Below are 26,996 nucleotides of genomic sequence, written 5' to 3'. Positions count from 1 at the left end.
AAGGTTGATTTTTATTTTTATGTTTTTGACAGGGTATTGCTGTCACTCATGCTGGAGTGCAGTGGCACGAACACGAGTCACTGCGGCTTCCAACTCCTAGACTCAAGTGATCCTCCTGCCTCAGCCTCCTGAGTAGCTGGGACTACAGGACACCATGCCCAGCTAATTTTTATTTTATTTCTGTAGAGATGGGGTCTCACCATGTTGCCCAGGCGTAGGTTTTGGTTTTTTTTTTGTTTTGTTTTGTTTTGTTTTTTGAGATGGAGTCTCACTCTGTTGACCAGGCTGGAGGCAATGGCGCAATCTTGGCTCACTGCAACCTCCGCCTCCCAGGTTCAAGCGTTTCTCCTGTCTCAGCCTCCCCATTAGCTGGGATTACAGGCACCTTCCACCATACCTGGCTAATTTTTGTATTTTTAGTAGAGCCGGGGTTTCACCATGTTGGCCTGGCTGGTCTCGAACTCCTGACCTCAAGTGATCCGCCCGCCAAGGCCTCCCAAAGTGCTGGGATTACAGGCGTGAGCCACCACGCCCAGTTGCTTAGGTTTATTTTTAAAAGACAAAATACAAGCCCATATTTTGTTTTAGATTCAACAGGCACAAAAGTACTGTTTCGATGCTTAAATTTTTGGTTGCCTGTTAAAGTTTCTAAACGCTTACTCTTAATGCCTGTACTCAATCCTTCCTTCCCTATAGATGTGGAGAAATTTGAATTTCCGGCTGTGGTCCGCGACCACACTTTGAGTAGCACAACCCTACTCCACTTTGTCAACTACCCGGGTTCTCCAACAGGCATGCCCACAGCCTCCCCTTCCAAACCTTACTCTAGAAAGCTGGGAGGCCAGGAGCAGGGGGTTCCAGGCAGAGCCCGGGGTCACTGGGTCTTGAACACCTGCTTGCGCTGCAGCCGCAGCACTCTGTAAGTGTTGAGGCCGGGCACGTCGAAGCCGGGTGACAGCCCGTGGGGATCCAAGGGGTAGAAGTTGACCAGCTGCCCGTGCTGGGCCTCGAGCGAGAGCCACGCGTCGCCGAGCGGCAGTGCGCAGGGGAACTCGCGGCCCACGTGCAACTGAAAGACGCGGCCGTGCAGGTAGCGCAGCGCCAGGGTGCGGAACGCTGGGGGCACCAGCGCCTCCACGCGCGGCCCGAACTGACGCAGGCGCAGCTCGCCCGCCGGCCCGGCGCGCACCTCGTAGAAGGTCAGGTTGGCGAAGGTGAAGTAGCCGGCGAAGGGGCGCGCGCTGGGCGGCGGAGCCGGGCCGGGCTCGGCCTCCCGGAGGGCGCGCTCCAGGGCGGGCAGGAGCTCATCGTAGGCCCGCGCCACCAGGTCGGGCCCGGGCGGCCGCGGCCCGGCCAGCAGCAGCACCAGGCCCAGGCGCAGTGGGGGCACCAGCGAGAAGGTGGCGGCGTAGCCGTCCAGGTCGCCGTCCTTGCGCACCACGCGGTAGCCCCGCTGCGCGTGGAACTCCCACGGCGTGCCCGTCTCGTTGGCGAAGTAGGCGCCCGGGCAGGCCAGCAGCGGCGCCAGCAGCGTCTTGGCGGCGTCGGGCCGCAGGAGCCGCCGAGGCCCGCCGCCCAGGAGCGCCACGGCCAGCTTGGCCAGGTCGGCGGCGGTAGAGTACATCTGGCCCGACGGCCGGTACCAGCCCAGGTCATAGAGTGGCGCCGGCCGCCCGCTGCCGTAGAAGCCCGCGGCCAGGCGCGCGCGCACGAGGGGCGTGAGGTCGAAGCCCGTGTCTGCCATCCCCAGCGGCTCCAGCACGTTCTCCGAGACCCAGCGCTGGTAGTCGCCCTGGGCAGTGTGAGCTGCCAGGACGTGGGCCAGGAGCGAGAAGGCCAGCGTGCTGTAATGGCACCTGGAAGGAGAGCAGTGGCAACTGGGACGGGGCCCCTCGTCACCTGCCCGCGCTGTGTGAAATGCCACCAGTTTCATGGGCCTGGGCGGTGCTGGGAAGGAACCTGCTCCCCTACATCCCAGGTGGTCAGACGTGGAAGAGACTTTAGAGCATTGACTCTAACTCTCTCTTCTACATCTGGGAAGAGCAAGGCCCAGAGTGGGGCAGGGAATTGCCCAGGTCATACAGCAGGATGGAGGAGGGCTGGGCTCAGCTGTGCACCTGGGAAAGTTGTCACACAAATCTTATTGGTCCATTGCACTTTAGTATGATTTATCTTATCTAATGGAAAATTAAAGGCTTACACTGCTCTGGGGAAACAAAAATGATAGTGACCATGTATGAGGCAAAGTCTCACCCCTCCCTTCTTCCAGGCTGTGGCAGACACCAGTAACCACCAAAAGGCCTCTTTTCTTTCCCAGAGCAAATACACTTTCAGAATCTCTAAAATAGTGCCTCAGAAAGGTGCAAGGATGGGTGAAAATTCACAAATTCTACTAGGCATTCCTGAACTCTGGGCCAACTTCCTTATAGATGAGGAAGATTAGTTAGATGAGTTTCACAGAGATAAAGTGCACCACCCAAGGTCACATTGCAATAAGTTATTCTCAGAGCTGAGAAGAGGACTCCAGCCTGAAGATGTCCAAGCATCTCCTCTCTCTGCATCACCTGGATCATTTCTTCCTTAAGGGAAGTGGGGCCTGAGATTCAGCATTTGGAGAAGCAGAGAGACAAATTTGGAAAAGAGTCACTAACCAGCAGCTCAGACGGGGGCCCCTGAAGCCGGGGAGTGCCAGCTGTCCTCTGTCCAGCCCCACAGCCCCACTGCTCCCAAAGTGGGGCTTCTGTGTTCAGTGGCCACCCAGCTATCCACTCCCCATCTGGTCAGCAACCAGTTTATTTCCAACCTGGCAAAATCTGTATTCACCTTGCTTATTTGCTCACGGTGTCTCCCTCACAAGAGTACAAACTCCACAAGGAGCAAACCGGGTGTTTATCACCTTCTGGGCAAAGTAGGTGCTCAATAAATGTTAAGTGGGTGAATGGAAAAAACATTCCATTCAAACAGAACAGGATTCTGGGCCCAGCTCTCCCCTGTCTTGCTGGCCTCCCCTCTCTAGGCCTTGCCCTTTGCAGCTGGGGAGCAGGTCTCTCCCGGCTCTGCCAACCTAGGATGAGGTGATGTGGGCTCTTTGCCAGGCAGGTGTGTCTCCCCAGGAGGCTCCTAACGTGAGGCTGGGCATCAGGGTATGCCCCTTACCTGGTTCCTGGGTCCACCACCAGCACATCATCCTTGAGCAGGTTCAGGGCCTCCTGGGTGCTGCCCTTCCACAGCAGTGAAGTGGAGCGCAGCCTTCTGGGCAGCCCTAGGGAGGAGCAGTGGTCAGACCTACTGGGTCTGGCTGAGGGTGGGATGGTGGGCCCCTGGGTGCACTCCCTCCCCACCTTCCGTGAGCTGAGAGATGACAACAACAAATCAGTTTTTTAAAAAAGAAAATCAGCCTAGCGTGGACTCCAGTCCTGCCTTGTCTTCCTGCCTGTGTGTCACTGGGCAGGTCACTGGGCCTCTCTGAGCCCCAGTCCTTCATCTGTAATATAAGGGAAATAATCCTTGTACCCAAGGGCTGATAAGATTAGATTAGATAAAATGTTTACTATGGTGCCTGGCACATACCAACTGCTCAAAAAATAATTGCTATCATCAACTATAGAAAGTTTGGGGCTGGGCGCGGTGGCTCACGCCTGTAATCCCAGCACTTTGGGAGGCTAAGGTGGGTGGATTGCCTGAGGTCAGGAGTTCGAGACCACGCTGGCCAACATGGTGAAACCCCATCTTTTCTAAAAATACAAAAAAAGTAGCTGGACGTCTTGGCGTGCACCTGTAATCCCAGCTACTCAGGAGGTTGAGGCAGGGGAATTGCTTGAACCAGGGAGGTGGAGGTTGCAGTGAGCCGAGATCGCATCACTGCACTCCAGCCCGGGTGACAGAGTGAGACTCCATCTCAAAAAAAAAAAAAAAAAAAGAGTTTGGTCCAGGTGTGGTGGCTCACACCTGTAATCTCAACACTTTGGGAGGCTGAGGCGGGAGGATCACTTGAGGCCTGGAGTTTGAGACCAGCCTGGGCACCATAGCAAGACCCTATCTCTACAAAAAATAAATAATTAGCTGGACTCAGTGGCACGTGCCTATAGTCCTAGCTTCTTGGGAGGCTGAGGCAGGAGGATTGCTTGAGCCCAGGAGGCCAGGTTGCAGTGGGCCATATTCATGCCACTGCACTCCAGCATGGGAAACAGAGTGAGACCCTGCCAAAAGGAGAAGGAGAAGGAGAAAGAGGAGGAGGAGGAAGGAGCCCCAGTTCTGTGTGTGGGAGTGACACCAACCACATCCATTGACTGAGACTCAGGCCTGAACACACTTTGTAAAATGATGACACGGTGGGCACTTGAGGGATTCCTACCTTTTGGAGTTGATGGGTTTATGACTGCAGATATGACCAATCAAAGGCGTTTGGGGAGGGGCAGACAGTACCTGTCTTCTCCCCCTTACCTGTGTCAATCGCAGCAAAACCCAGCACCCCTCCCTCTAAAGGCCAACAGAGGGTCCTTCAGAAGCTTTCAGAGCAATCCCTCCGCATCCGCCTTGCTCTGTTCCTGATCCTGCCCTGCCCAATTCCCGTGCCCCAGCTTCATCTTCCAGTGCCAGCCTGCTCCTGCCCCCAACCTTGTCCACTTCATCTTGACTTGTTATCATAGCTTTATGATTATAAAATAATTTATTTTAATAAGTAATTAATGTACATGATTTAAGATTCAAAGGAAATCAAAGAGTATACAATGGAAAATTTTCCTCTACCTTTCTCCCTAGCTAACCATTTCCCCTCCCTAGAGGCAACCTAATGTTTCAATCTCTTTAGCTCCCTTCCAAAGATATTTGGTGCATATATAAGCTAATATATACTACATACTTGTGTTATATAATATGTACATTACACATATATTCATATACATATATACATTATATATGTATATATTATTTTAATTATTTATATGATAGCATACAAAATATGCTGTTACATGCTTTTTTCCTACTTAGTATTCTATCTTATTCCATCTCAGTACACACAGAACATGATTATCCTTTTTTTAGGGCTATGCAGTGTTTGATTGTACAGCTGTGTCATAGTTCATTTAGCCACTCCCACATTGATGGACATTTAGGTTGTTTCAATCTTTTGCTATTACAAACAGGGCTGTAGCGATCAACTGTGTGTTATACATCCTCCATGCCAGACATGGGTGAGTACATCTGTAAGAGAATTTCCTAGAAATGAAATTGCTGAGTCAAGGGGGACATACATTTTAAATTGTGATATTACCAATTGCCCTCCATACGGCTGCACCAATTTAAATTCCCAGCATTGATGGGTAAGAAGGCCTGTTTTACCACAACCTCACCAACTCAGGGTGTCATCATGTTCATCTTTGCCAATCTGATGGAGGAAAACATGTCTCAGTGTAGTTTTAATTTACATTTATGTTGTTATGAATAAAGTTAAGCACCTTTTAATATTTCTTAATATTCTTTTTTTTTTTTTTTTTTTTCGAGACAGAGTTTCTCTCTAGTCACCCAGGCTGGAGTGCAATGACGCGATCTCAGCTCACTGCAACCTCTGCCTTCCAGGTTCAAGCGATTCTCCTGCCTCAGCCTCTGGAGTAGCTGGGATTACAGGTGCAAGCCACCATGCCCAGTTAATTTTTTGTATTTTTAGTAGAGATAGGGTTTCACCATGTTGGCTAGGCTGGTCTCAAATTACTGAGCTCAGGTGGTCCGCCCGTCTCAGCCTTTCAAAGTGCTGGGATTAAAGGCGTGAGCCACCACGCCCAGCCCTTAATATTCTTAAGAGTATTTTCTTTTTTTTTTAATATACTTTAAGTTTTAGGGTACATGTGCACAATGTGCAGGTTAGTTACATACGTATTCATGTGCCATGCTGGTGTGCTGCACCCATTAACTCATCATTTAGCATTAGGTATATCTCCTAATGCTATCCCTCCCCCCTCCCCCCACCCCACAACAGTGCCCAGAGTGTGATGTTCCCCTTCCTGTGTCCATGTGTTCTCATTGTTCAATTCCCATCTATGAGTGAGAACATGCAGTGTTTGGTTTTTTGTCCTTGCGATAGTTTACTGAGAATGATGATTTCCAATTTCATCCATGTCCCTACAAAGGACATGAGCACATCATTTTTTATGGCTGCGTAGTATTCCATGGTATATATGTGCCACATTTTCTTAATCCAGTCTATCATTGTTGGACATTTGGGTTGGTTCCAAGCCTTTGCTATTGTGAATAGTGCCGCAGTAAACATACGTGTGCATGTGTCTTTATAGCAGCATGATTTATAATCCTTTGGGTATATACCCAGTAATGGGATGGCTGGGTCAAATGGTATTTCTAGTTCTAGATCCCTGAGGAGTCGCCACACTGACTTCCACAATGGTTGAACTAGTTTACAGTCCCACCAACAGTGTAAAAGTGTTCCTATTTCTCCACATCCTCTCCAGCACCTGTTGTTTCCTGACTTTTTAATGATTGCCATTCTAACTGGTGTGAGATGGTATCTCATTGTGGTTTTGATTTGCATTTCTCTGATGGCCAGTGATGATGAGCATTTTTTCATGTGTCTTTTGGCTGCATAAATGTCTTCTTTTGAGAAGTGTCTGTTCATATCCTTTGCCCACTTTTTGATGGGGTTGTTTGTTTTTTTCTTGTAAATTTGTTTGAGTTCATTGTAGATTCTGGATATTAGCCCTTTGTCCAATGAGTAGGTTGCGAAAATTTTCTCCCATTTTGTAGGTTGCCTGTTCACTCTGATGGTAGTTTCTTTTGCTGTGCAGAAGCTCTTTAGTTTAATCAGATCCCATTTGTCAATTTTGGCTTCTGTTGCCATTGCTTTTGGTGTTTTAGACATGAAGTCCTTGCCCATGCCTGTGTCCTGAATGGTAATGCCTAGGTTTTCTTCTAGGGTTTTTATGGTTTTCGGGCTAATGTTTAAGTCTTTAATCCATCTTGAATTAATTTTTGTATAAGGTGTAAGGAAGGGATCCAGTTTCAGCTTTCTACATGTGGCTAGCCAGTTTTCCCAGCACCATTTATTAAATAGGGAATCCTTTCCCCATTGCTTGTTTTTCTCAGGTTTGTCAAAGATCAGATAGTTGTAGATATGCAGTGTTATTTCTGAGGGCTCTGTTCTGTTCCATTGATCTATATCTCTGTTTTGGTACCAGTACCATGCTGTTTTGGTTACTGTAGCCTTGTAGTATACTTTGAAGTCAGGTAGCGTGATGCCTCCAGCTTTGTTCTTTTGGCTTAGGATTGACTTGGCGATGCAGGCTCTTTTTTGGTTCCATATGAACTTTAAAGTAGTTTTTTCCAATTCTGTGAAGAAAGTCATTGGTAGCTTGATGGGGATGGCATTGAATCTATAAATTACCTTGGGCAGTATGGCTATTTTCACGATATTGATTCTTCCTACCCATGAGCATGGAATGTTCTTCCATTTGTTTGTATCCTCTTTTATTTCATTGAGCAGTGGTTTGTAGTTCTCCTTGAAGAGGTCCTTCACATCCCTTGTAAGTTGGATTCCTAGGTATTTTATTCTCTTTGAAGCAATTGTGAATGGGAGTTCACTCATGATTTGGCTTGCTGTTTGTCTGTTATTGGTGTATAAGAATGCTCGTGATTTTTGCACATTGATTTTGCATCCTGAGACTTTGCTGAATTTGCTTATCAGCTTAAGGAGATTTTGGGCTGAGATGATGGGGTTTTCTAGATATACAATCATGTCATCTGCAAACAGTGACAATTTGACTTTCTCTTTTCCTAATTGAATGCCCCTTATTTCCTTCTCCTGCCTGATTGCCCTGGCCAGAACTTGCAACACTATGTTGAATAGGAGTGGTGAGAGAGGGCATCCCTGTCTTGTGCCAGTTTTCAAAGGGAATGCTTCCAGTTTTTGTCCATTCAGTATGATATTGCCTGTGGGTTTGTCATAGATAGCTCTTATTATTTTGAGATACGTCCCATCAATACCTAATTTATTGAGAGTTTTTAGCATGAAGGGTTGTTGAATTTTGTCAAAGGCCTTTTCTGCATCTATTGAGATAATCATGTGGTTTTTGTCTTTGGTTCTGTTCATATGCTGGATTACGTTTATTGATTTTCGTACGTTGAACCAGCCTTGCATCCCAGGGATGAAGCCCACTTAATCATGGTGGATAAGCTTTTTGATGTGTTGCTGGATTCAGTTTGCCAGTATTTTATTGAGGATTTTTGCATCAACGTTCATCAAGGATATTGGTCTAAAATTCTCTTTTTTTGTTGTGTCTCTGCCCGGCTTTGGTATCAGGATGATACTGGCCTCATAAAATGAGTTAGGGAAGATTCCCTCTTTTTCTGTTGATTGGAATAGTTTCAGAAGGAATGGTACCAGTTCCTCCTTGTACCTCAGGTAGAATTCGGCTGTGAATCCATCTGGTCCTGGACTGTTTTTGGTTGGTAAGCTATTGATTGTTGCCACAATTTCAGAGCCTGTTATTGGTCTATTCAGAGATTCAACTTCTTCCTGGTTTAGTCTTGGGAGAGTGTATGTGTCGAGGAATTTATCCATTTCTTCTAGATTTTCTAGTTTATTTGCATAGAGGTGTTTGTAGTATTCTCTGATGGTAGTTTGTATTTCTGTGGGATCGGTGGTGATATCCCCTTTATCATTTTTTATTGCGTCTATTTGATTCTTCTCTCTTTTCTTCTTTATTAGTCTGCTAGCGGTCTATCAATTTTGTTGATCCTTTCAAAAAACCAGCTCCTGGATTCGTTAACTTTTTGAAGGGTTTTTTGTGTCTCTATTTCCTTCAGTTCTGCTCTGATTTTAGTTATTTCTTGCCTTCTGCTAGCTTTTGAATGTGTTTGCTCTTGCTTCTCTAGTTCTTTTAATTGTGATGTTAGGGTGTCAATTTTAGATCTTTCCTACTTTCTCTTGTGGGCATTTAGTGCTATAAATTTCTCTCTACACACTGCTTTGAATGTGTCCCAGAGATTCTGGTATGTTGTGTCTTTGTTCTCGCTGGTTTCAAAGAACACGTTTATTTCTGCCTTCATTTCGTTATGTACCCAGTAGTCATTCAGGAGCAGGTTGTTCAGTTTCCATGTTGTTGAGTGGTTTTGAGTGAGTTTCTTAATCCTGAGTTCTAGTTTGATTGCACTGTGGTCTGAGAGACAGTTTGTTATAATTTCTGTTCTTTTACATTTGCTGAGGAGAGCTTTACTTCCCAACTATGTGGTCAATTTTGGAATAGGTGTGGTGTGGTGTGGTGCTGAAAAAATGTATATTCTGTTGATTTGGGGTGGAGAGTTCTATAGATGTCTATTAGGTCCGCTTGGTGCAGAGCTGAGTTCAATTCCTGGGTATCCTTGTTAACTTTCTGTCTCGTTGATCTGTCTAATGTTGACAGTGGGGTGTTAAAGTCTCCCATTATTATTGTGTGGGAGTCTAAGTCTCTTTGTAGGTCGCTCAGGACTTGCTTTATGAATCTGGGTGCTCCTGTATTGGGTGCATTTATATTTAGGATAGTTAGTTCTTCTTGTTGAATTGATCCCTTTACCATTACATAATGGCCTTCTTTGCCTCTTTTGATCTTTGTTGGTTTAAAGTCTGTTTTATCAGAGACTAGGATTGCAACCCCTGCCTTTTTTTGTTTTCCATTTGCTTGGTAGATCTTCCTCCATCCTTTTATTTTGAGCCTATGTGTGTCTCTGCACGTGAGACGGGTTTCCTGAATACAGCACACTGATGGGTCTTGACTCTTTATCCAATTTGCCAGTCTGTGTCTTTTAATTGGAGCATTTAGTCCATTTACATTTAAATTTAATATTGTTATGTGTGAATTTGATCCTGTCATTATGATGTTAGCTGGTTATTTTGCTCGTTACTTGATGCAGTTTCTTCCTAGCCTTGATGGTCTTTACATTTTGGCATGATTTTGCAGCGGCTGGTACCAGTTGTGCCTTTCCATGTTTAGTGCTTCCTTCAGGAGCTCTTTTAGGGCAGGCCTGGTGGTAACAGAATCTCTCAGCATTTGCTTGTTTGTAAAGTATTTTATTTCTCCTTCACTTATGAAGCTTAGTTTGGCTGGATATGAAATTCTGGGCTGAAAATTATTTTCTTTAAGAATGTTGAATATTGGCCCTCACTCTCTTCTGGCTTGTAGGGTTTCTGCCGAGAGATCCGCTGTTAGTCTGATGGGCTTTCCTTTGTGGGTAACCCGACCTTTCTGGCTGCCCTTAACATTTTTTCCTTCATTTCAACTTTGGTGAATCTGACAATTATGTGTCTTGGAGTTGCTCTTCTCGAGGAGTATCTTTGTGGTGTTCTCTGTATTTCCTGAATCTGAATGTTGGCCTGCCTTGCTAGATTGGGGAAGTTCTCCTGGATAATATCCTGCAGAGTGTTTTCCAACTTGGTTCCATTCTCCCCGTCACTTTCAGGTACACCAATCAGATGCAGATTTGGTCTTTTCACATAGTCCCATATTTCTTGGAGGCTTTGTTCATTTCTTTTTATTCTTTTTTCTCTAAACTTCCCTTCTCGCTTCATTTCATTCATTTCATCTTCCAGGGCTGATACCCTTTCTTCCAGTTGATCGCATTGGCTCCTGAGGCTTCTGCATTCTTCACGTAGTTCTCGAGCCTTGGCTTTCAGCTCCATCAGCTCCTTTAAGCACTTCTCTGTATTGGTTATTCTAGGTATACATTCGTCTAAAGTTTTTTCAAAGTTTTCAACTTCTTTGCCTTTGGTTTGAATTTCCTCCTGTAGCTCGGAGTAGTTTGATCGTCTGAAGCCTTCTTCTCTCAACTCGTGAAAGTCATTCTCCGTCCAGCTTTGTTCCGTGGCTGGTGAGGAACTGCGTTCCTTTGGAGGAGGAGGAGAGGCACTCTGCTTTTTAGAGTTTCCAGTTTTTCTGCTCTGTTTTTTCCCCATCTTTGTGGTTTTATCTACTTTTGGTCTTTGACGATGGTGATGTACAGATGGGTTTTTGGTGTGGATGTCCTTTCTGTTTGTTACTTTTCCTTCTAACAGACAGGACCCTCAGCTGCAGGTCTGTGGGAGTTTGCTAGAGGTCCACTGCAGACCCTGTTTGCCTGGGTATCAGCAGCAGCGTCTGCAGAACCGCGGATTTTCGTGATCCGCGAATGCTGCTGTCTGATCATTCCTCTGAAAGTTTTGTCTCAGAGGAGTACCCGGCCGTATGAGGTGTCAGGCTGCCCCTACTGGGGGGGTGCCTCCCAGTTAGGCTGCTCCGGGGTCAGGGGTCAGGGACCCACTTGAGGAGGCAGTCTGCCCGTTCTCAGATGTCCAGCTGCATGCTGGGAGAACCACTGCTCTCCTCAAAGCTGTCACACAGGGACATTTAAGTCTGCAGAGGTTACTGCTGTCTTTTTGTTTGTCTGTGCCCTGCCCCCAGAGGTGGAGCCTACAGAGGCAGGCAGGTCTCCTTGAGCTGTGGTGGGCTCCACCCAGTTCGAGCTTCCCGGCTGCTTTGTTTACCTAAGCAAGCCTGGGCAATGGCGGGCGCCCCTCCCCCAGCCTCGCTGCCGCCTTGCAGTTTGATCTCAGACTGCTGTGCTAGCAATCAGCGAGACTCCGTGGATGTAGGACCCTCCGAGCCAGGTGCAGGCTATAATCTCCTGGTGTGCCATTTCCTAAGCCCATCGGAAAAGCGCAGTATTCGGGTGGGAGTGGCCCGATTTTCCTTGACCAGGAAAGGGAACTCCCTGAACCCTTGCGCTTCCCGAGTGAAGCAATGCCTTGCCCTGCTTCGGCTGGCACACAGTGCGCTGCACCTACTGTCCTGTGCCCACTGTCTGGCACTCCCTAGTGAGATGAACCCAGTACCTCAGATGGAAATGCAGAAATCACCCGTCTTCTGCGTCGCTCACGCTGGGAGCTGTAGACCGGAGCTGTTCCTATTCGGCCCAAGAGTATTTTCTGTGAGCTCTCAATTCTTTTCCTCAATTTTACCCATTTTTCTGCTGGGCTGTTGGTCTTTGTAATAATTTGTAGGTGACTTTTATATATTAAGGGAAATTAGGTCTTCCGTGTAGAATTGTTTACAAATATAGACTTTTTTTCTTTTTAGAGACCGGATCTTACTATGTCATCAATCATAGCTCAGTGCAGCCTTCAATTCCTGGGCTTAAGTGATCCTCCCACCTCAGCCTCCTGAGTAACTAAGACTACAGGTGTGTACCACCATGCCTGGGCTATTTTTAAAAATTTTTAGAGATGGGGTCTTACTATGTTGCCCAGACTGGCTTAGAATTCGTGGCCTTGAGTGATCCTTCCACCTCGGCCTCCCAAAGCACTGGGATGACAGGCATGAGCCACTGAGCCTGGCCACATATTGACTCGTTGACTTGCTCTTGCCTTATCAACTTGATTTTGACCTGCACTGATGGGTAAGACCTGCCAACTCATCTTGATGTTTCTATTTGGTCTAAATTTCCAGGCTTCAGTTCAGCTTTTACCTCGAGAGATGTTTCCTTCCCTGGCCCACCACCCACATCCCATGAGAGGGACGTAGGGCCAGTTCAGGAAGCAGAGCCAAGAGTGAGCCCAGCCTGGCTGGATGAGAACCTGTTCCTCAGCTTCCCCACCTGAAATGGTTTGGGTCAGCCTGAGTCAGTTCTGAGACTCACCTGACAGCTGGCTGGCCATCCTTCGAAGGGTGACAGGTGAAGGCCTTGGGGCGGGGCCCACCTGCTCCAGCCCGTCCATCAGGCCCTGCTGTTCAGCTGATGCTAGGCCCAGCGGGTTGTTAATGGTGAAGGTGCTGGCGTACCGCTCCAGAGGGTCGTCTAGGGAGGCCACGATGCCCTCCTCCCACAAATGATACAGCATGAGGACAGGAAAGATCTTGGAGATGCTGGAGATCCTAGATAATGTTGGGAATACAAGGGGTCAAAGGGCATCCTGTTGGCCCCACAACCCACTTCCTGCCCCCAGCCTGCAACTTTTTAGTGTTCTAGAAAAGCACTGAATCCCTGCTTAAGTCAACATCTCCAACAGAAATTAACCAGCCTCTGTGGAGCTGCCTTTGGGATGCTTGAGAACGTAACCAGAAGCCGAGGGGCTGAGGTGGGATGGATACCCTGTGCCAGGCTCTTTTCCAGCCGTTTCCCATTCAGGGACAGAGCTGGGTTTCGATGGTGCCTCTGCCTCTCACTGGCCATGTGGCCTTAGGCAAGTTTCTAGACCCATCTAAGATTCAGTTTCATTGCCTGCTTCACCGGTTGTATTAATAAAAGGATGGAACGAGGTTGTGCATGCAAAGTGCCTGTCTACATACCTGGGAGGTGGTAAGTGCTCAATACATGATAGTACATATAACTGTTGGCCCCATGCCTGGCACAAAGCAGGTGCAGTTTAAATGCAATTCCCTCTGTACTCCTGTAAAACCCACAGTGTCCCCAGGAACAAATGTGTTCACTCTGCATTGTGAGCTTTGAGGATCCTGCAGGCAGCATGCAGAAGAGGAGACTCCAGGTATGCAACTGAATGTCCCCAGCTGTTTCTATCTGGGCCACTGCTGCCACTTGACAGGGACCTGGGGCAAGGACCCAGGAACTGGTTATGGCTCCTTTATGGCACATGGTCAGGGTTGGGGGGATGGGCACAAGGTAGCCTTTTCCAGTTTGGGAGGTTTAGGGCTAAGGTTCTTTCCAGAAGGGATTCCTTCCTGACTTTTTACCCCTGTGATGTAACATTGGGCACTCACTGGACTTCAGTCTCCTCTTCTATAAAACTGTCAAGACTTCATAATAGGCCCTGGCAGATTAGACCCCAGCCATGATTCTCTTCAGTATCCTTACCTCCTAGGTCCCCTTTGCCCTCCCATCCCTTACCCCTCCACAGGACCCTAGAGATCACCCAGCTGACCTGTACATGGTGTACTCATTGGGGGCCCCAGAAGCCGGATCTGAGCCATTCTTCTTCCCAAAGTTCCCTGTCCAGAGCACAGCGTCATTGTGGATGACAACTGCAGACATGGCAGCCACGCCTGGGGCAGACATTGCCTGGCGCAGGATCTGGTCCACCTTGAGGGAGAAGAATGGGTGCAGTGACAGGCCCCCCTGCCCTCACCCTCAGTAATCATCTGCACAGCCACCCTCTTCCACAGTCACACCCTGCATGCAGCACCCCAGTGAGCCTCCAAACCATGCTCCATGGGCTGGGGCCCCCACTGTTGGGCTTCTTCATAAGATGTTTTCTCAAAGAAACAGTTTCTTAGCAAAATAAAAAAGGAGAGGGGGTTAAAACAACTGCTTTAAGGCCGGGCATGGTGGCTCATGCCTGTAATCTCAGCACTTTGGGAGGCCAAGGTGGGCAGATCACCTGAGGTCAGGAGTTTGAGACCAGCCTGGCCAACATGGTGAAACCCTGTCTCTACTAAAAATACAAAAAATTAGCTGGGCATGGTGGCGGGCACCTGTAATCCCAGCTACTTGGGAGGCTGAGGCAGGAGAATCGCTTGAACCCAGGAGGCAGAAGTTGCAGTGAGCCAAGATCTCGCCACTGCGCTCTAGCCCGGGCAACAAGAGCGAAACTCCGTCTCAAAAAAAAAAAAAAAAAACAACTACTGCTTTAGTCAAACCCGTGTCTGATGCCCTAAAAAACCTCCAATAGGCCTAGCCTGAACCCCTAGTGTTGGGGAATTCACTATTAATACAGTGCCTGTAGGCCCTCTTTGCACATTTGTTTGGTTATTTATTTATTTATTTTATTTTGTTTTTAGATGAAGTCTCACCCTATCACCCAGGCTAGAGTGCAGTGGCTCAAGCACAGCTCACTGCAGACTCAACCTTCCAGGCTCAAGTGATCCTCCCACCTCAACCTGTGGAGTAGCTAGGAGTACAGGCCCATGCTACCACACCCAGTTAATTTTTTAATTTTTTGTAGAGACGGCGTCTCACTGTGTAGACCACGGTGGTCTCCAACTCCTGACCTCAAGCAGTCTTCCCACCTCAGCCTCCCAACATGCTGTGATTATAGGTGCGAGCCGCCTCACCTAGCCTGAACATTTGTTGAAAATACCTCATCATTTTCAATGATGAAGTGCAATGATGATGATAACAGCTGACATTTATTGGACATTTAGAATGTGCCAGGCATGGCATAAAGTGATTTTCATACATTGTCTCCTTTCATCCTCATGAGTCAGTGCTAATTTCTGCCCATTTTACAGATGAGAAATGAGAGCCTATGAGATATGAGGTGACTTGCCCAAGTGGCTACCGGCTGATGGAATCAAGATTGGAACCCTGTGGTAAGTCCAGGCCCACTTCTTTTTTTGTTGTTTTGGTTTTTGGTTTTTTGTTTTTTGAGACCAGAGTCTTGCTCTGTCACCCAGGCTGGAGTTTAGTGACATCATTTCCGCTCACTGTAACCTCTGCCTCCCGGGTTCAAGAGATTCTCCTGCCTCAGCCCCCCGAGTAGCTGGGATTACAGGTATATGCCACCACGTTTGGCTAATTTTTGTATTTTTAGTAGAGACAGGGTTTCACTATGTTGGCCAGGCTGGTCTCGAACTCCTGACCTCCGGTGATCTGTCCACCTCAGCCTCCCAAAATGCTGGGATTATAGGCATGAGCCACTGCACCTGGCCCCTACGTCTTAATTAACTGCCGGACCACCTTGCCAGGTGATTTTACATATCCCTGGCTGAGCTCGGTCCACCTCCACTTCCCATCCCTGCACTAACTTTGCCTTTCTTTTCCTCGCTCTGTCGCCCTGGCTGGAGTGCAGTGGCACAATCTCGGCTCACTGCAACCTCCGCCTCCTGGGTTCAAGCGATTCTTCTGCCTCAGCCTCCTGAGGAGCTGGGATTACAGACATATGCCACCATGCCCAACTGATTTTTTTATATTTTTAGTAGAGACAGGCTTTTACCATGTTGGTCAGGCTGGTCTTGAACTCCTGACCTCATGATCCACCCATCTCAGCCTCCCAAAGTGCTGGGGTTACAGGGGTGAGCCACCGCGCCCAGCTCTAACTTTGCCTTTCTGAGCCTCTGTCTCCTTCTCTATAGATAGGGACTCATGAGGAATGCATGTAAGTGGTTACATGGTAATGGTGCATTCCAGGTGCTCAACATATGGCAGCATGGTTATTATTGTTGCTTTTTTGAAAATTTGCTATAACTCCTGAAAGCCACATAGCACCCTTCTGCTCTCTCCCCTTCACAAAAACCTTTCAGGTATTTGCAAGCAGTGAGTTTTGTCTATGCATTGGCCCACGCGTTCCCTTCTCAGGACTCAACAGCCCTTTCCCTTTAACTGTTCCTCGGATGACAGTTTTGAGTCTCCCCTACCATGCTGCGGCTCATATACTTCTGATCACGTTTCATTCGTCTGCATGTCTCCCATGGTGGGTGACCCAAGTGGCTGGGCTCTGACTGGCACAGACTAGAGCTGACTGACACCTGCCTCTAGGGTTTGGCCATCCTGCAATGGTAAATGTTGTGTTGAGGAGCATGGAGTGTTTAATCATATCGCGGTGGCCTCTGCAATATGGGCTCTGCCATCCTCTCCTGTCTCAGCTTCCCTACTTCCCACCTATGGCCTCTCAGTTCTCCATATGTGTCATACACTTTCTGCAGCCTCCAGGCCCTTCCACGTGCTGTTCCATCTGTCTGGAGCACACCTCTCCATCCCCAGGCTCCCTCACCACACACATGTCATCTGGGCATCTGCTGCTTATTCACATCTCAGCCTAGACACCACTTCCTTCAGAAGCCCTCCCTGACCCTAAGGCCCATTCCTTTTGTGCCCCCAAAGTCCCTTAAACTTTTCTTACCCTCACTCTTGCCCCAGGGTTATAAATGTTTGGTATCTTCACTGTTCCTCTCACTTCCAGATTAGTAATTTCTTGAGAGCAGTTCAGTGTCTTCTTCCTGCCATATCCATAGTGCCTAGCACAGAGTAGATGCTCAAGAAATACATGTTGGATGGATGAATGAATGAATGCCACTGCCAGCACAGAGGGACTGCCCTCCCCTTCATCACCCAGGCCCAGCCCACACGCCCAGTTTCCTCCTGGGTCATCACTGACCTTTTCCAGGGCCTCCTTCAACACAGGGAGTGGGTGAGCCAGGGGCACGGGCTCAGGGTGCTGGGGACACATCCTCACAGGGGCAGAGGTCTCCTCTGGTCCCAGGGAACCTGGAGGGAACATCACATGGTGAGGAGGGGATGGAGATCAGGATAGGGATCTAGGGGGAAAGTGGCAGCAAAGGCCAGAGCAGTGCCTCAAGGACAGCGCTCCCCAGCCAAGCCAAGCCGGGGGATATCAGGGTGCAGAGACAAGCCCTAGCCCCTGAGGGGCATATGGAGCAGAGCGTGCCCTTGGGGAGGAGGCACAGCCCTGCAGGCCACAGCTCCTGGTTGGTGGTCACTGTACTCCCCTCTCTCTTGCTTAACCAGCTTCCCATCTCCCTGTGGTCAGTGGACTTAGACCATTCTGGCTGCATGGGGCAGGCTCAGCCACATCTGTCTGTCTGACTGCCCTCATCCTGATTAAGTGTTTGGGTGGACTTCGAGCCCCACTTAGGACCCAGGCCTAAACCACAGCGACAACTCATTCTCTCACCAGAGCTGAGCATCGGGGTTTTGGGGGCCTGAGTCTGTTCTGCCTTTGTCCGGGTGTGTGGCTTCCTCGGCACCTCAAGGGAGAAGGTGAAGTGCTGGCAGGACAGGATTCAGGCTGTGATATCATCACAGCAGCACCCAAGCCTTTTCCTCTAAAGCTGGAGTGGGGTGTGAAGGTGGATGAGCACCCTCCAGGACTATTAATACATCCTCCTCGTCTTCCACTGCACCCTGAGACTCCACCCAAAACTGAGACAAGGTCCCTGTGGTAGGTTTCATATGACCATAAATTCTTTTTTTTTTTTTTTTTGGAGACAGAGTCTCACCCTGTTGCCCAGGCTGGAGTACAGTGGTGCAATCTCAGCTCACTGCAACCTCTGCCTCCCGGGTTCAAGCAATTCTCCTGCCTCAGCCTCCCGAGTAGCTGGGACTACAGGCGTCCACCACCACACCTGGCTCATTTTTGTATTTTTAGTAAAGCCAAGGTTTCACTATGTTGGTCAGGCTGGTCTTGACCTCCTGACCTCAGGTGATCCGCCCGCCTCGGCCTTCCAAAGTGCTGAGATTACAGACATGAGCCACCGTGCTCAGCCATATGACCATAAATTCTGTCAGCTCTTTCCACCTTCGAAGCTGGCTGGCTTTGTGACTTGCTTTGGCCAAAAGAATGAGGCAGAACAAATTGCCACCTTCCTAGGCTAGACCTTAAGAGGCTTACTCCCTGCGAACACTGCCACCTTGTGGGCAGGTCTGGGATAGCGGCCTTGAGAGCAGGAGTCCACGCTGAGGGAGAGGCCGCCCCCCTCAACCCGACCCCCAAGCCGACTTGCCCAGTGCCCCAGAGAGAGCCCAAGCTAGACCAGCAGCAGAGCTGCCAGCCAGCCCACAGAATCATGGGAAATAATCACTTGCTTTGTCTGAAGCCAGTAGGCTTTGGGGTGGTTTGTTACTTAGCAATAGATAACTGACACAGTCCCAAACAGGAAAATTACAAACCTTAGGAGGATTTCTCAACAACCCCATGACATGGGTTTTACAGAATAGGGTGGTCCCAGTTAGAGCCTAGGCTTTGCTCAGCCTGGGACCCAGGTAGGGGCTGGTGTCCACAGTGGTGCTCCTCCCACTTTAATTGGCAAACAAAGGGCCTGGTAGGTATCACTAGCAGTGGTGGCTCCTTTATTGGGCCTTGACCCATTCAGGAAGGAGAGGCTCCAAGGCTTGGCAGCTGCTGCCCCTGAACACCTGTGAGTTGTTCCTATTGAGGTCTTAGATACAGTTGCACGAAGGTCTTGAAAGGGGGCTAGAGCCTGGAGATTCCATCATGGTGGCCAAAGGCAGAGGAAGGGAAACACCGTTTGCTCTTCCTTTGGTGTCCTTGAATTTTACCCCCAAACTGGGTGTCTTGAAGAAACCCCAGTGGCATCAGGATCCTCATTTTATACACGAAGACATCAAGGCACAGAGAGGCCACAAGACTGTCCCAAAGATGCACAGCTGGTGAGAGTTGGACTCAGAATGGAGTCCAGAGCTTCTGAGTCTAAATCTTATGGTCATCCCCTACACACTAGAATCAGGGGTGGCAGCTCAAAGCCTAGGAGGACCCAGGGGGCTATGGGGAGGAACTCAAGGCTGTCTCTGCACTCACCGGTCTTCAGCTTGGGGAGGTGATACTGCCACAGGAAGCAGCCAGTCATGACCACTGAGAGCAGGCAGAAGAAGCTGCAGATGGCTGGGAGGAGCCACTTCTTCTTCACTTTCAGCAAGTTGGGCCACCAGCCATCCTGGGAGAGCAAGGACATAAGGTACAGTCCCCTTGGGGGTCAGTCAGAGGGAAGAGAGGGATCCTAACCCTGGCCCCTCCTAGGCCTCAAGTTAGCCAGACATCACAAGAGCCCACAGCTTTGGATAAATTTCACAGTTGTGAAACCAGTGCCCTTCCCAGTGTGACTCAATAGTTCTGCCCTGCAAGAGCACCCACCCCTTTGCTTGCTGTACCTTGTTCCCCTATGGACTTAGTGAAATATCGTAAGACCAGCTGAAATGCCACCTCTTCCAGGAAGCTTTCCTCAACTCTCCTGTATTAGTCTGTTCTCACGCTGCTAATAAAGGCATACCCAAGACTGAGTAATTTATAAAGGAAAGAGGTTTAATTGACTCACAGTTCAACATGGCTTGGGAGGCCTCAGAAAACTTACAAGTATGGCACATATTTCATTCTTCTACTTATATAAAATGTCTAGATAGACAACCCATAGAGACAGAAAGTACATTACTGGTAGCCAGGGATGGGGGTAGCAAGGAATGAAGAGTCACTGCTAATGGCTATGAGTTTTTGTGGGGGTGATGAAAGTGTTCTAAAATTGATTATGGTGCTAATGGCACAATCTTGTAAATATGCTATAACCACTGAATTGTACACTTAACAATGGTGAATTTTATGTCATATGAATTATATCTCAGTACAATTCCTTGAAAATAATAGTACCTACTTGTATTCAGTTTCAAGGATTAAATGAGTTAATAAATTAGAACAGTAGCTGGCACATGGTAACACTACATATGTGTTAGCTATTATCGAATGCCTCCTATGTGCTAGGCACTGAGCCAGATATTGGGGATATACTGATGAACAGAAAGGAACTCTTTCCTGCATTTTGGAAGTTTACAGTTTTACGAGGAGATGGGTGTTAACCAAATACATTGCATTAACTCCTCCTTGCCTACCTCCCTTTCTCAAAGGCACATCTTCCACTTGTGTCCTACAAACGTATTTCTCCCCCTTCCCTCCTCTATCCTCAGTACACACGCAATCCCTTGGTGGTGAATTACCATATGAGAAATGAAAGGAGACATCACTACAGATCCTACAGAGAAATATTATGAACAACTTTATACCAATCCATTTGACAGTTTAAATGTGGACAAATTCCCTGAAAGGCGCAATCCCTAGGTGATCTCATGCACAAGGACACCAGCCACATGCTAATGGTTTCCGATTCTCTTCTGCCCAGCTCTCTCCCCTCTGCTTCAGACTCCCGTGTCAACTGCCTCCCAAGCATTTTCACCTGGAAGTCCTCAAGCATCTGGAACTCAACATCCGAAGCAGAAAACTCACTTGTTTCACCCCCTCCTTCTCTCTTATTTTCAACATCACCTCATGGCACCTGCCTCCACTTAGTCATGCTTCAGGGTCTGCCTGGGCCCCTCTATGTCCTTCAGCCCTTACCTCCAGCCAGTCATCAAGCCCTCCTGGCCTGTTACAATTAGAAAATATTTCAAGCTTACTGAAAAATATACACTGGGCCCAGTGGCTCACTCCTATTATCCTAGCACTTTGGGAGGCCAAGATGGGAGGATCACTTGAGCCCAGGAGTTTGAGACCAGCCTGGGCAACATAGTAAGACCCTTTCTCTACAAACAAAAATTAAACATTGGCTGGGTGAAGTGGCTCACGCCTGTAATCCTAGCACTTTGAGAGGCCAAGGCGGGTGGATCACTTGAGCCCAGGAGTTCAAGACCAGCCTGGGCAACATGGCAAAACCTCGCCTCTGCAAAAAATACAAAAATTAGCCAGGTGTAGTGGTGTGTGCCTGTAGTCCCAGCTACTCAAGAGGCTGAGGTGGGAAAATCACTTGAGCCTGGGAGGTGGAGGTTGCTGTGAGCCAAGATCACACCATTGCACTCCAGTCTAGATGACAGAGCGAGACCCTGTCTCAAAATAAATAAATATAAAAATAAAAATTAGCCGGGTGTGGTGGTACATACCTGTGGTCCCAGCTACTCAGGAGTCTGAGGTGGGAGGATTGCTTGAACCTGGGAGGTCATCGAGGCTGCAGTGAGCCATGATTGCACCACTACATGCCAGCCTGGACGACAGAGCAAGACCCAGTTTCTCTCTCTCTCTCCATATATATATACACACACATATATACATATATATAATGGTGCCATACATATATATATATATGGAGAGAGAGAGAGAGAGAGACAGACTTATAATGTAATGAATCCTTGGGCACTTAACACTCGACTTTGTTGAATCTTAACATTTTATCATATTTTTCTCGTATGTTTACATTTTTCAAATACACTATGTCCTTACTTATTTACTTTGTCTGTTCATTTTCCCCATCCCATAAGGATTGTTGTTTGTTTTGTTTACTGAGGTATTCCCAGTACCCAAAGCAGTTACTGGAACATAGCAGACCCTAATAAATATATATTAAATGAATGACTGGATGAAAATAAAACATCCTAGGTGGAGTTGAAGCCCTCTGTATACCTTTCATGGATCTCCGTCCCTTCCTGCTCTCCCCAAATGTAACACCCATGCTTGATCTTGGTGTTTATCGTAATTATGCACGTGTTTATTCTTTTACTATGTGTTTATGTTTCCATAAACAGCATGTAGTATTGTTTTGCACATTTTTGAACGTAAATAAGTGATTTCATACTGTATAATCCTCCTGCAACTTGCTTTTTATTCAGTTAGCTAACTACAGTTCTGGGTTATTCATTTTGACTTCTGTAGAGTGTGTTGTTGTATAAACATACTGGGTAGTGTAGTAGTTAGAGCCTGGGGCCAGACTACCTTAAAAACATGACTATTTTACAGTCCAGTTGGGAATCCCGTGCTAGAAGTGAAGTTTCTGGGTGGCAAGGTACAGCCGTCTTCAACTTAGCCACATACTGTTCTGTTCTTCTCTAAAGTTGTCATTCCAATTTATACTCACCCCACCTTTGATTCTCATTGCTATTAATATTTTTAATCTGCATCTTCTTGGCGACTAATAATGTTGAATACCTTTTCATGTATTTATTGTATGTATTTGGGTTTGATTTTCTGTAGTTGAACTGTTCTCCTTTGCCTGGTCTTTTTCTATTCTCTTTTCTTTACTTATTAGAGTTCTTCATATACTCTTGTTTGTGGCTTGATTTTCACTCTGTGTTGATAACTTTTGTGGAGAGGTAGAATAGTGTAGTGGTGAATCCATGGCCAGATTGCCTGATTTGCAATCTTAGCTCAGCCACTTACCACTGTGTGACCTTAAGAAAATCACTTAACCTCCCTGTGCTTCTGTTTCCTCACCTGTAAAATAGGGGTGATAATAGTGCCTAACTCATAAATTTGTAAGGATTAGATGAGTTGATGTATAAAAATAACATTGTCTGACACATTGTAAGCCCTGTTAGCTATTACAGTATTTGGGGATTGTTTTGAGACAGTCTCACTCTGTCACCCAGGCTGGAGCGCAGTGATGTGATCAGTTTTTGCATTTTTTGTAGAGACAGGGTCTCACTATGTTGCTCAGGCTGGTCTCAAACTCCTGGGCTCAAGCAATCCTCCCACCTTGACTTCCGAAAGTGCTGGGATTACAGGCATGAATCACTGTGCTTGGCCAACTATTACAGTATTTTTGAATAGGAGGGCTTTTGGTTTTGATTTTGGTTGTTGCCAGATTTATCAGTATTGTCTTTTTGGTTTGCATTGCGTATATGGTGCGTGTGTGTGCCTAAGAAATCTTTCTTTTCACAGAGGTCAGAAATAGAGGTTTTTGTACTTTTACACACAAAAGAATTTTTGGTTATAGCATAAAGTAGGGATCCAATTTTATTTTTCCATATGGATAATCAATAGTCCAGCACTATTTATTAAATACACCAACCTGTCCCCCACTGACTCATATGCCAACTCTGAAATATATCAACAGTCTGTACATACTGACATCTGCCTTCTGGGCTCTGTTCCAGGAGAGTCTCGCTGAGTTTATGTTCCATCCCTCCCTGTCCAACCCTGCACTCTCTTCCACAACAAAGATCGCTCACATGTTGAGCACAGTGTGCCAGACGCTGTTCTACAGGAAACAATCTGGCAGGAGAGACTTTCTATGATCCGACTCCAGCGAACTCCGCCAGCCCATTCCCTGCCCCTCCCCTGCCCCCTGTGTCTTTATGCCCCCACCTCCTGCATCATTGCCTCTCTCTGTACTTTTGCACCTGCCATTCCTTGGGGCTGTGGTTTCCTTTTATCCTTTTCCATCAGACAAACTGTGTTCTTCCCTTAACACCCATAGGCATCTGTGAAGCCTTCTCATTCTCCCCCAGGCAGAGCCGCTCATGGTAACTGGCTACTACTGGCTTCTTTGTCTGGGTCCCTACAAGGTAAGGATTCTCTCCAGCACCAGCAGAGAATTCCCTCCTGGCTCTTATGCCTTGGACACCTAGTACCCCACCTGGCACTAGCAGGTTCTCAGGAAATTCTTTTGAACTTTACATGGTCCTGCAAGTTGAAAGACTTGGGTTCAAATCTTAGCTCCACTCCTGAGTCAGTTGTAACTCTAGACAAGTCTCTTCCCCTCTCTGAGCCTCTACTTCTCCAGGTGTTGAAGAGGGTTGGCTACTTGTAAAGAGTTTACTTTTACATCTGGAAATCTTGTGTGATTTCAAAAGTGTCTTTCAGCTGTAGAATCTAGGGTTCTCACTGAAATCGTCTTTGATCATAATATTCAAAGACTGGAAACAACCCAAATGCTCCTCAATTGGTGAGTAAATAGACAAACTATAGTACATCTATACAAGGGAATACTACTCAGCAATGTAAAGGAACGAGCTACTGATACATGCAATAATGTGGATGAACCTCAAAGGCATGATGCTAAGTGAAATAAGCCAGACTAAATGGCTACAGACTATAGAATACAACTTATAGAACATTCTGGAAAAAGCAAAATGATAGGAACAGAAAACAACTCAGTGGTTGCCTGGAGGTAGGGATGGGGTAGACTACAAAAGAGCAGAAGGGACTTTGGGGAGGTCATGGAACTGTGCTATATGTTTATTGTGATGGTGGTTATGGGATTGTATACATTTGTTGAAACTCATAGAACTCTGGGAGGCCGAGGCAGGAGGATCACTTGAGGCCGGGAGTTCAAGACCAGGCTGGGCAACATAGCAAGACTCTGCCTGCACAAAAAAATAGAAAAAAATTGCCGGGCATGCTGGCATGCACCTGTAGTCCCAGCTACTTGGAAGGCTGAGGTGTGAGGATTTCTTGAGCCCAGGAATTAGACGCCATAGTGAGCTATGATCATGCCACTGCACTCCAGCCTGGGCAACAGAGCAAGACCCTGTCTCAAAAAAAAAAAAAACTCATAGAACTGCACAGGTTTTATTTCATGTAAATGATACCTCATTTTTTATAAAATAAAGCAATTAAAGATCCCAAAAGCATTGGGATTCTCCACCTGTTGGAGGAGTAACCCCAGATACAAATAAGTGAATGGAAGGCTCTCAGATATTGCTGCAGGATCATGTGGAAGATACTCCCCTCCTGGCATGAACACAGAGGTGCAGGGGCAGTGGGGACCCCTTGGTGGGAAGGCAGCCTGCTATCCCCTAACTGGCACCTAAGGTGTGACCAGCAGATCCTTAGCTTATTTTTAGGTGAAGAATACAATTCAGAGACATTAATTGACTTGCTGAGTCCATGGGCAGTGAGTGGCAGAGCTGAGATTCGAGCTCTGTAAGATGCACCACCCCCCTCCTCCTCAAAATGCAGCTGGGATCTCTGCACCCCCAATTTGTAGCCCTCCTCTGGGGCCCAGCCTCATCTCAAGTCTGTGTCCAATCTCAGGATTTATTCCAACAGACCTGAAGGTGGGTCAGTATTTAATCTCTAAGCTGCTTGCCAGCTGCTCACAGTTTGACTTGCAGTAGCCACTAGAAATCTCTTTCCTTTCCCTTCCCAGCTGGAAATTGCTGGCAGTAGGGGAGGACCCAGGAAGAACCAGGCTCTCCCAAACCCTACCTGTAACACGGCTCCACCACCCCCCAACCCCTGCTCCTTTTCAGGTGTTCTGTGCCCCAGTCACCCTCACCTCCTTCCTCATGCTCACGGCCCACTCTGGGACAACTACTCTTTGTCCAGTTATTCATTCAGAAAACAATCCCCGAGGGCTTGCTATGCACTGGGCCACATCTGCCCCCAAGGAGCCAGAAGGACAGTGGCATAATCAGACACAAGGGCCTGGGGCCAGGGAGGCAGGACTTGACTCTGGCTCTGCGTTACTAGTTCTGGACAAATGACCTCACCCTTTTGAGTCTCAGATTTCGCATCTGCATAATGCAGATAACAATTGTTCCTACATCTTATAGGGTTTAGTTGAGAATAAATAAGATAGTGCTTGCAAAGCCCATAGAGAGCTGTTCACCAGTTGGTAGCTAGAGGTGTAATAAAGGGCTTCAGGGCTCACAGATACAGATGAGCTCAGCCTAGGGGGAGGGAGGGGGAGGAGAGAATCATTGAACAGGTAGTTAGGAATGAGCTTGGGTCACTCCAGGCAGAGGCCTCTGGGGATGTAAAAAGGAAGAGGGGTTAGTTTCTGGTTTGTTTTGAGAATTCAGTGAGTTTATGTAAAACATTTGAAACTGTTCCTGGCCTGCAGGTGCAAGCTCTAGAGATGATGATGATGATGATGATGATGATGATGATGATGAAGGTAATGTGGGGGGGATTTAGCCCAATATTTGAAGCCAGAAGGACGGTGGCATGGTCAGACATGTGTCAGAAGCTGACACATGGTGACAGCTTCTTGAGGCTGTGCCTCACCTGGGTCTTCATTCTCTCCAGGCATGGAAGATTCTGGCTCTTTGAGGATTCAGGTCTATACCACAGGAGACCCTGTAAGCAGGAAACTGAGTCAGAGGAGTGAAGGCAAAAAGAGGTCCTGAGGGGCTGGCAAAAAGAGGAGGGGGACAGAGAAAAGCTAGAAAACAAGGAGGGTAGACGAGGATGCGGGGGACCAAAGCAGCCCTCCCCGTCCCATGGCTCCCCCTCCCAGGTGAGAGAAACAGCAAGCTCAGAAACCCCTGCCAGGTGACCCAGCATCCCAGTTTGTCCAGGACTGTCCTGATTTTAGCACCGAAAGTCCTGCATTCCCAGAAAACCCTCAGGCAAACAGGACCATTGGTTACCCTGTGTCTCCCGCATTGAATTCCAGCTCCTCTTCCCCACCCCCAGCCTGCGGAGAACAATCTGGTCAGGCCCTCAGGCTCTTGGCCACAACTTACCCTCTTCAGAAGGTTCCAGCAAGAACAGGGCAGTTAGGGCCCCAGCTTGGCTGACAGTGTCTCTGGGAGTCCCCTGTGTTCCAGAGGACAGGAATGGCTTCCTGGGCTCTGAGACACAGGCTTTACCAAGCTCTCCAGGGGCCGGCAGATGTGGCGCCTAATTTCCCCAGCGCTAATCCCTCAGAGTGCCTGCTGCCATGGGGATTAGCTTCTGGGGTCCTCGAGCAGCGGGGAAGCGGGGGAGATCTGTCAGGGAGCATTGGGTAACATCATGTGACCCGAGTGCTCCAGGCTGGTGAAGAAAGGAACGCTCTCTCCAAAAGGAGTGT

General features: G+C 47.8%; 1 protein-coding gene across 1 annotated transcript; it reads right to left on the bottom strand.

Moving 5' to 3' along the window:
• Positions 1-874: 874 nt before the first annotated feature.
• Positions 875-26,762, bottom strand: LACTBL1 (lactamase beta like 1). Its single transcript, XM_054448500.1, has 8 exons — positions 26,668-26,762; positions 26,207-26,332; positions 19,244-19,379; positions 17,063-17,172; positions 13,892-14,049; positions 12,652-12,887; positions 3,157-3,262; positions 875-1,856 (listed from the first exon to the last, which is right to left on the bottom strand). Exons 2-8 carry the CDS (start codon positions 26,216-26,218, stop codon positions 875-877), a joined length of 1,740 nt encoding a protein of 579 aa, XP_054304475.1. The 5' UTR covers positions 26,219-26,332; positions 26,668-26,762.
• Positions 26,763-26,996: the final 234 nt, after the last annotated feature.

This window comes from Pongo pygmaeus, chromosome 1 (assembly GCF_028885625.2).
Source record: "Pongo pygmaeus isolate AG05252 chromosome 1, NHGRI_mPonPyg2-v2.0_pri, whole genome shotgun sequence".
Taxonomy (NCBI): domain Eukaryota; kingdom Metazoa; phylum Chordata; class Mammalia; order Primates; family Hominidae; genus Pongo; species Pongo pygmaeus.
Note: the sequence above shows the minus strand (reverse complement) of the source record. Positions and strands in the feature narration are given on the sequence as shown.